This window comes from Thamnophis elegans, chromosome 2, assembly GCF_009769535.1.
Source record: "Thamnophis elegans isolate rThaEle1 chromosome 2, rThaEle1.pri, whole genome shotgun sequence".
Classification (NCBI taxonomy): domain Eukaryota; kingdom Metazoa; phylum Chordata; class Lepidosauria; order Squamata; family Colubridae; genus Thamnophis; species Thamnophis elegans.
Window position 1 is genome coordinate 119,714,942 of NC_045542.1, and position 8,536 is coordinate 119,723,477.

General features: G+C 42.0%; 1 protein-coding gene across 1 annotated transcript in view; it reads right to left on the bottom strand.

Moving 5' to 3' along the window:
- SLC41A3 (solute carrier family 41 member 3) overlaps positions 1–8,162 on the bottom strand; it is a 32,800-nt gene extending 24,638 nt beyond the window's left edge. The window contains exons 1-2 of the mRNA XM_032238995.1: positions 7,144–8,162; positions 4,782–5,096 (exon numbers count right to left, since the gene is read on the bottom strand). Of these exons, the coding sequence (XP_032094886.1) occupies positions 4,782–5,096; positions 7,144–7,152 (324 nt within the window). The 5' untranslated portion in view covers positions 7,153–8,162. The remainder of the gene's footprint in view (positions 1–4,781; positions 5,097–7,143) is intronic.
- Between the last annotated feature and the right edge of the window lie 374 nt (positions 8,163–8,536).

Sequence of the window (8,536 nt, forward strand, 5' to 3'; positions counted from 1 at the left end):
TGTTGCATTTTATTTCCTGTCCTGAAAATCTGCCATGGGCTATTCAGAACTTTATTTTTTTTTTAAAAAGAGTAAACAATACAATCCACGGCAGATTAATACTAATCATTCAGCACACAAGCATTAAAAAAAAAACCTAGTGCAACTCTTTCAGCTTTGTCTTTTCACAAAACTTGTAATTTACTCAGTTATGTAAACATTTAAATTTGGGATTTTCCTGCTTTGATCAATTCTCTTGAAAGAAGGACGGTGGCTGTCATAGACAATGCAATAATTATTTGGATGCTCTTTGCTTGCTCGAGACCAGTAAGTAAATCTCCTCTGCAGCCCTATGTTTTCATAAAAAGGATACAACAATAAATGACAAAATTCAAATGCTCGGTTCATTCAACTGAACCAGGAATTTCCAGAATCATTTTTTTTCATTATATGTTATTTCACATCTGGTGGCACTACCCTGGAATCTGGATGAGCAGAAGTTTCAAAGCATAAAACTTACTCTCTGTCCCTTTGTCTATATTTTCCCATGTGAGCTTTCTCCAAATGCCTTAGATTGAATGACACACATCCTCATAACATGGTGAGGCAATTTAAACTGGAAGTCCATGATGAATGTAGAGTCATTTAGATGCTGCAGAACCGAAAAAGATTTAAACCCAGTCTTTGGAGTCAGTTTTTAACCCCACCCCAACATTGTCTGCACCACACCAATCAATCAATTCGATAGTAGTCTGGTTACTACAAATAAAACCAGCAATCTTCCTGAGGCATGCTGGTAGATCTAAAAAAAGCTTTCTCTGATAACATTTTGAGGATAATCCAAGAACTCTGCTTGCTTAGCTGCTTTCTTTCCCACACTAAGGAGGTACAGAGGAGGCTGAAGAAAACTGGACTTCAATTCTGTAAGTCCTATAACCAGCATTACTTGAGAAAGAAGCTTGGAAAGTCACCTTCAGACATTAGCTTTCTACACAGATACAGAGAATAAAACAATCGTAGTCTTTTTGTTCCTTTAGATAGCCAGAAAATCCAGGCCATGAATGGGGACACAGAAGAACGGTCAGCTCAGGAGGAGAACTGGCAGTTGGAGCTCAGGATTCTTTGGGGAAGGGAGGGGGGGACGACAATAAATTTCATTCCTTTATGAGCCAGAGAATAGAAGGAGGAAGAATGGACTTGAAGGTCAGGAGGAAGTGCCCCTACCAAGGTAATGGTCAGATAAGAGGGGCTCGAGTCCAGGCCAAGAAACTAATTTGAGAAAATCTTTCAGACAAGGCCTTGTCGAGTTCACATGAAGATAAAATGGTGGGGGAGAGCACAATGAGGCTTGCAATATTTTATTACTATAATTCTTGTAATTAAAAGGGCAACTGTTGGGAAACTCCCAGCCAGCCAGGCAGGGAGGAGTGGTCAAGAAGGGAATTAGCCTTGTGTCCTTGCGCAGCCAAAAAAAGTCTGACCCAGACACCCCCTTAAGTTCCATGAAATCTGATTTGGTTGTTATTGTGATTTATTGTGAAAACAATAAAGTTGCTGATTTGGACTTTTCATAAGTGTATCTGGTTGTTGCACCTGAGATAGTCTGAACTATATGCCGCTGGTTTCTTTGTCGGTTCCACATTGAATGGCTGACACAATGGATGGAAACTTGTTACGTTGCTTCCTATTCTGCACTGCTTTTCTTGAAAGAGGTGTGTGTGTGTTAGAATAACCCTCTTGAAGAAGAGAAAGAGCTGCAGTCAAGGCAATGGTCAGATAAGAGACCCAAAGCAGGAATGTAATTTGAGAAACCATTTTAGACTTGACCCTCCCTAGTTTTCTATTCTAAACATAGACGAGGAGACATATTCAGAGATGCAAAGTTTTGTTACTGCAATTTTAGTATTTGGTGTTTGAGTGTAATCAATCTTAAAGGGCTGACACAATGGATAGGACAGGGCTGCTCTTCCCAGGCTGCATCACTTTCTTTGCGGACAAGAGATGGTACTCTTCTACTTTTGATTAGTGTTTGAACTCATAGAGTGCTTGCCTGCAGCTGCATATTTATAATAAATCCACATTTAAGTGGAAGACGTTTTGTAGGAATCGTTCCAAAATACCATGCTTATAGGTAGAATTCCCAATTTTTATCCCTCATGCCTCTTATTAGCAACAGCACTTAAACTTACATACCTCTTTACAGTGCTTTACAGCCCTCTCTAAGCGGTTTACAGAATCAGCATATGTTTACTGGCTGGATGCCGTGCCTGACACCTACATGGAGTTCACAGCAGATATTTTCTCTTTGTGCTCTGAGAGAGAAACAACTCTACCTAGGACTGAAATAGAAATATAGGTTCCACCACAAAACCGCGGTAGACTAAAGCGCGTGTGACTAAAGCGCAGTGACAAAACCGCACCGTCAAAACCGCGCGACAACAGTGTGCCGACAGAAGCGCGCTGTAACATAACCCTAAAAATAACCCTAAACCTAACCCTAAACCTAACCCTAAACCTAACCCTAAACCTAACCCTAAACCTTACCTTAAATTAAATCGCGCTTCTGTCGGCGCGCTGTTGTTGGCGCGCTTTTGACATCGCGGTTTTAGCGCCGCGGTGTTGTTGGTGCGCTTTTGACGTTCGCAGTTATGTCGTGCCATGAGAAACATATACCATAGAAAATTGCTGCTTCAGATATTTATCCATTCAAGACGAAGGAATATTTTCAAATTTAAAACTGTTGGATAACCCACATATTTCTGTCTTAAAACTTTTGTTTGGAAACAGACCAGAGGCCTACTGATTATTTAATGATGCATTTTCAGTGTTTTTCTTTTTTCTCATTAATAGCTCAGCATCTTGAGAATAGTCTTTCTTCTACTTTCACTTTTAGGATAACTCATGAGGTAACTTTTTATATGGTACCTTTATGACATTACTTGCCTTATCTTCTCCAATCCTCAAGCAAAATGAGAAGGGTGAACCTAGGCCAGTGGTGGGTTGTAGCCGGTTCGGGCGTACAGGAGCCTGCCCAGAGCCCCGGATACCATTCCGGTACAGTGCTCCGGAGGGCCCAACCGCCCACCCGAGCTCCTTACCTATTCTTTAAAGCCTTTGGTGCTTCCACACACGCGCATGGCGCATACAGCACCTGTGTGACACTCCACTGAGCAGCTGAAGTATCGCTGAGACTTGCAGAAGCATCACTGGGATCCGGAACCCATCACTGACCTAGGCCCATAAAGGTTGCTCATCTCTGCTCTAAGTGAAAACTGATTACTTATTTATATGTCTATGCTCTTCAGGCAGAACATTATTTAAGGCTAAATCTTCTCTTCCTGTACTCTATAAAATGTCATGTACCATGGTGGAACTATATAAAAAAATAGTAACACCATCAGCTTGATACAGTGCAAAAACCAATTGGGAAATAAACAGGGTTTGCCAAAAAAATATCAATACACTTCTGGAACATCAAGCATCACACTCCTCTAGGTAATTGGCTAAATCATTTTAATTTGGGATACTTCTAAAATCTATTGCAGGAGGGAACCTCAAAGTGAGAAGAGAACAAACTGCACACCAGCTTCCACGTATTCAGGAAGGAACTAAACTCACATTAGCTCAGCTGCATATAAAACATTCTGAAACAGGTAAAATCTTATGAAACCCAATTGATTTCCTTCATGCTAAACAGTAACATGAAATTAATGTAAGCAAGAAATATGAACTCTGGACCAGAGAAAACAGGCAGAAGGCATTTTAATGTCATCCTATCAGAAAGACAAAGGGCAACATGACCTCTTATTTCACTAGTTAAATAAATTAGATAGCACAAGGAAGGATTTCAGTGCTGAAAAAGTAACCTATTAGAACTTAATCAAATTGCTTGTTTGAATTGAAAAACAAGAGCCTGCTTTTATTTATTTTATACAGTTTATCTACATTTCACCCCAGTGAGGCTCCATGTGGTGTACGACACTAAAATATAAGAATTAACAGTGCATGATTAGTATAATAACAATATTAAAATAAAGTTTAGATTCATGCCGAGTTCCTTCAATTAAATATTTAAAGTGGTATTTGTTGCAGCAAGATTAGCCTCTCCAATGATGTGTTTTAAAATTAGGCTTGCTTCAGGAACTTGCGGTTTCATCTTAAAGTGCAGTTTGCAATATAAGATTTAAAAATACATATTAATCATCATTAAAAAAAACCCTAAGAAATGATAGAAGTTTGATTTGGATCACATGTAATTGACCATGACACTAGACTGAATGTTATAAACCTTCTTAGCTGGAAGTGGTTCCAGAAAAGCTTCCCCCTCCCCCCCCCCTTTACACCTGGAGCTTTTCAAATACATTGGACTGTTACTTTCATAATGCCTATTGATGTGCTGGCTGAACTGTTATGGAAAATTTAGTGCAACCCATCTGGAGGATATAAAAGAAGGCAACTGGAAAAGTTTTTGCACCATCCAAATGCATGCCCAGTTATTGTACTAAAATCTATCAACCTTATATTCAAATGCACATATAACATATTCTTAAAAACTGAGCACTGAGTACAATCGCTTAGATTTAAATCTGAATTAACTATGGAGGCTTACTCCCCGGTCCACACACATAGCATCCAACCAAATGCAACTCTGAGCAAGGAGACCACAAAATCAGATAAGATGTCATTATTTTCGTGCCACCTGCACGTGCCATGTTCCCAACCCCAACCCCGCACATGGTCAAACTTCTTCCTAGGCAACCAAATACAGCAAAGCACATTCCCAGAATTCTTGTTCATCTTACCTGAATATAATCCAAGACCATTCCTGCCAGGACCATGCCCATGCCTGCCAGCAGGTAAGGCAGGAGCACCTGGAGGCCAATTGCCAAGGTTGATTCCTCCTGTAGTTTTGCCATGGCCACTTTTGCCTCGGGAGGCTGCTTCTGAGGCAGGAGCAAAGGGCCATCCTCTGTGCCCTGGCTGCCAAGTTTGCTCTCTTTGTGTTTACTCTTGCTCTTTGCTTTCTGCCTGGATCGCTCTCCATTTCTGGTTCGGCCTTCCTTTCTACGCTGCCGAGTTTCTTCGCCTTTCATGTTGATTTTTCTCAATTCAGGAGTCTTTTGAGGAATGGATATGATAAAGCCCAGGACAATCAATCAATCATCAATCAGACAATAAACAAGAGGAAGAAAATAATAAGACACAACATCCTATCATAATATTTAAACATCCTGATACTTTTTTTCTTTTGAAAACCACCTTTTCCAAACTATGCCAGTTCCTGCAGTTCTTCCCATGGATACACATTTCACCAAAGACTTGCACAATCTGCCCTCTTATTGACCCAATGGCAACTTGAGAGACCACCTGCTGCCAATTACCTCCCACAGACCCATTAGATCTCACAGGGTTGGCCTCCTCCGGGTGCCATCTACCAGCCAATGCCACCTGCTACTACCCGGGGGAGGGCCTTCTCTGTGGCAGCTCCGGCCCTCTGGAATGAACTCCCCGCAGGGATTCGGACCCTCACCTCTCTCCAGGCCTTCCGAAAAGCCGTCAAAACCTGGCTTTACCGGCAGGCCTGGGAGTGATGAGTTCCCTCCCCTCTCGACATGTATGGTTGTGCGACTGTTGTCTACTTTTATTATTTGTATTTTGTCTTTTATGTTCCCCCTTTTTTTCCCCTTTGAATTGTTCGCCGCCCTGAGTCCTCCCGGAGAAGGGCGGCATACAAATAATAAAATACCAAATACCAAATACCAAACTGAATGCTTCCTTCCAAGAGCCTCTGAGCTTCTCAAAGAAACTTTGGCCTACTCCTCTGCTACTTAATAAAAGCAATGCATGTATTATATAAAATACACAGCCTACGCAAAGTCAGAAATCTGAATTTCGAAAGCTAATTATATGCGACAGATGGATTTCAATGAAATGAATGCATCTGTGAAAATCAAAGCTACTTCTTGGTTGCCAAAGTCATATCATATATATCTAAATTATTTATTCAGTCTCTCAAGTTAATGCCCTTCGGCTTGTTGGATCATAATTCCCATACTGTTTGGAGATCATTAGAGTTGTATTCAGAATACAGAACAATAGAGTTGGAAGGGAGCTTGGAGGCCTTCTAATCCAACCCCTTGCTCAAGCAGGGGATCCTACAGCATTCCACAAAATGGTTGTCCAATCTCTTCTTGAAAACCTCCAGTGAAGGAACACCCCTAAATTATAGAGGTAAGCTGTTCTACTGAATTGTTCTCACTGTTAGGAAATTTCTCTTTATGTTAACCCAGTTAGAGGGCAATATATTGGAAAATCTGCATCTATTCACTTCTAAGAGCCTGTCGGCCCTCCCTCCCATAAAGCTTCAGTTTTAAAACTATCTTTCTCAATAACCAGATGCCTATTTACATAGGTCCTACTGTATCATTTCCTAGGTTTCTCATTCCGGTTGCTGATAGCTAATAGCATCCCATTGTTGCATTTTTCACTGCAGGTTTTTTGAACAATATATTTATAAGTGCAAAGTGACATTCAAACACAGCTGGGACCTTCTGAATGAGGAGAATACATTCTTTTCTGAGCCACTTCAAAGGTGTGGAAAAGCAGCAAGTCTGCTGGTGCGAACTGATATTAATTTAATGTGAGACATGCCCATATTTGATGAAAGAATTTTGCTTTAAATCTTCCAGATTGCCTATTAAATCAGAAAGTACATCACACTAAGTAACATTTAGTAACCAAAACGAATAGCTTAGCAGGATTCCTTCAACACTGGCACTAGCTTCTAGTATAAAACCATCAGATTTGTAAAACTGATTAATCTCTTGGTGTCAGAAAGGATGAGATTGTTTCTCCACCTCCAGATCGTCCATTACAGTGAATGACAGCAGCCAGTGCAAGGAATTGAATAGGATGATGTAGAGGTGATCGGACTACTTGTTCCTTTTCCATTATCTCCTAATTTCAGGTTCCTCGTGATACTAAAAATAAAAAGCACTATATGAGCAATGACGGCAAGGAAAGAGTTCATTCTCATCTTGCAATTTCGTCGTAGTAGAAAGACACAACGGGTCAGAGATGAATGCAAAGGCCGGGGGGGGGGGGGACTCCAAACGTAGCCATCAAGTTTAGGGAAACACCTCTCGCGATCCCTTGGCCACTTACCCGGCGCATTTGTCTTTTTTCCGCCAGAGTCTACCGCCCCCTGCGGCCCAAAGGAGGCACGGCACACATCTGGAGCTCAACCAAATGGGGACAGACAGTGCGCAAATGGCAAGGTGTGGCTTTGTCCACATCTGGCACGTTCTCCGGTGCCCTGGGTCTCGCGCTGTCAACCCTGCGGCGGAGGCGAGTGGAAGAGGAAGCGTCGCGCCAGAAGGGGAAGGAGGGAGGGCGCAAGAGATGTGGGGTGGGGGAAGCTGGTGGAGAGGGGCGGCGGGGTGGTGTGGGAACCGCTTCGCCGCCGATACAGTACGGCGAGACCCTCACAGCCAGCGGCCGGTCCGAGGCCTGCTAGGGAGGCGGTCGAGATTTGCACAGCCGCCGTGGCCTCCTTCCGGCAACGCTGCCATCGCTGCTCCGCTTGCAATGGAATCGGTTTGCTTTGCTGGCATATCCAGGAAATGGAGATAATCGGCGGTTACAGGAGGAAGAGGAGACTCCGCCCATGCTGATCGGTTTACATTAGCTGTCCCCAATCTGGTGCCCTCCAGATGCATTTAACTAGGGTGCCACATCTGGAAATTCTTCGCTGTCTTCCATTGGCCGCTCGAAGGTTTGCTACCCCGTCCCTTGACTTAAAACCTCTCAGGATGCGGTGGAGTTGTGAAGATTGCTCTCAGCTTGTGCCCCACCCTCATAATGGAAGCTATATACAGAATATATTGCTGGTGTTTTGCAGGAAATCCCACTAAGAATTCATGCGACAATCATTGGTCTTTAAAGCGCTATTAAGAGACTTTGTTTGGAGGCAGAATTTCTGAGAAGGAAGCCTTTCCAGTACAAATATGAATTACGATTTTTAAAAACCTTTAAAAAAACCAACCTTGCTCTGAGAACTATATGTCTCCAAAGCAAGAAAAACATATTAATTAGATAAAAGAAAAGAAAGTTTCCTGCTGAAAATCATGCTATGTTGATGAAAGATAGAATGATTCAAAATGCCGTTTAGATTTTTCTTTTCAAGTGAGATGAGATGGAGATACAGGTAGTCCTAGACTTACAACAGTTCATTTAGTGACTGAAGTTACAACGGCACTGAAAAAAGTGACTTATGACCATTTTTCACACTTGTGACCATTGCAACATCCCCATGGTCATGTGATCACCTTTTGCAATGACATAAGCAAAGTCAATGAGGAAGCCAGATTCACTTAACAGCGGTGTGACTAATTTAAGAACTGCAGTGATTAACTTAACTGTTGCAAAGAAGGTTGTAAAATGGGGCAAAACGTAGTTAATAAATGTCTCACATAGCAACATAAATTTTGGGCTCAATTGTGGTCATAGGTTGAGGACTATCTGTCGTATGTTACTAGAAAGGGCAACTTCTTTATGA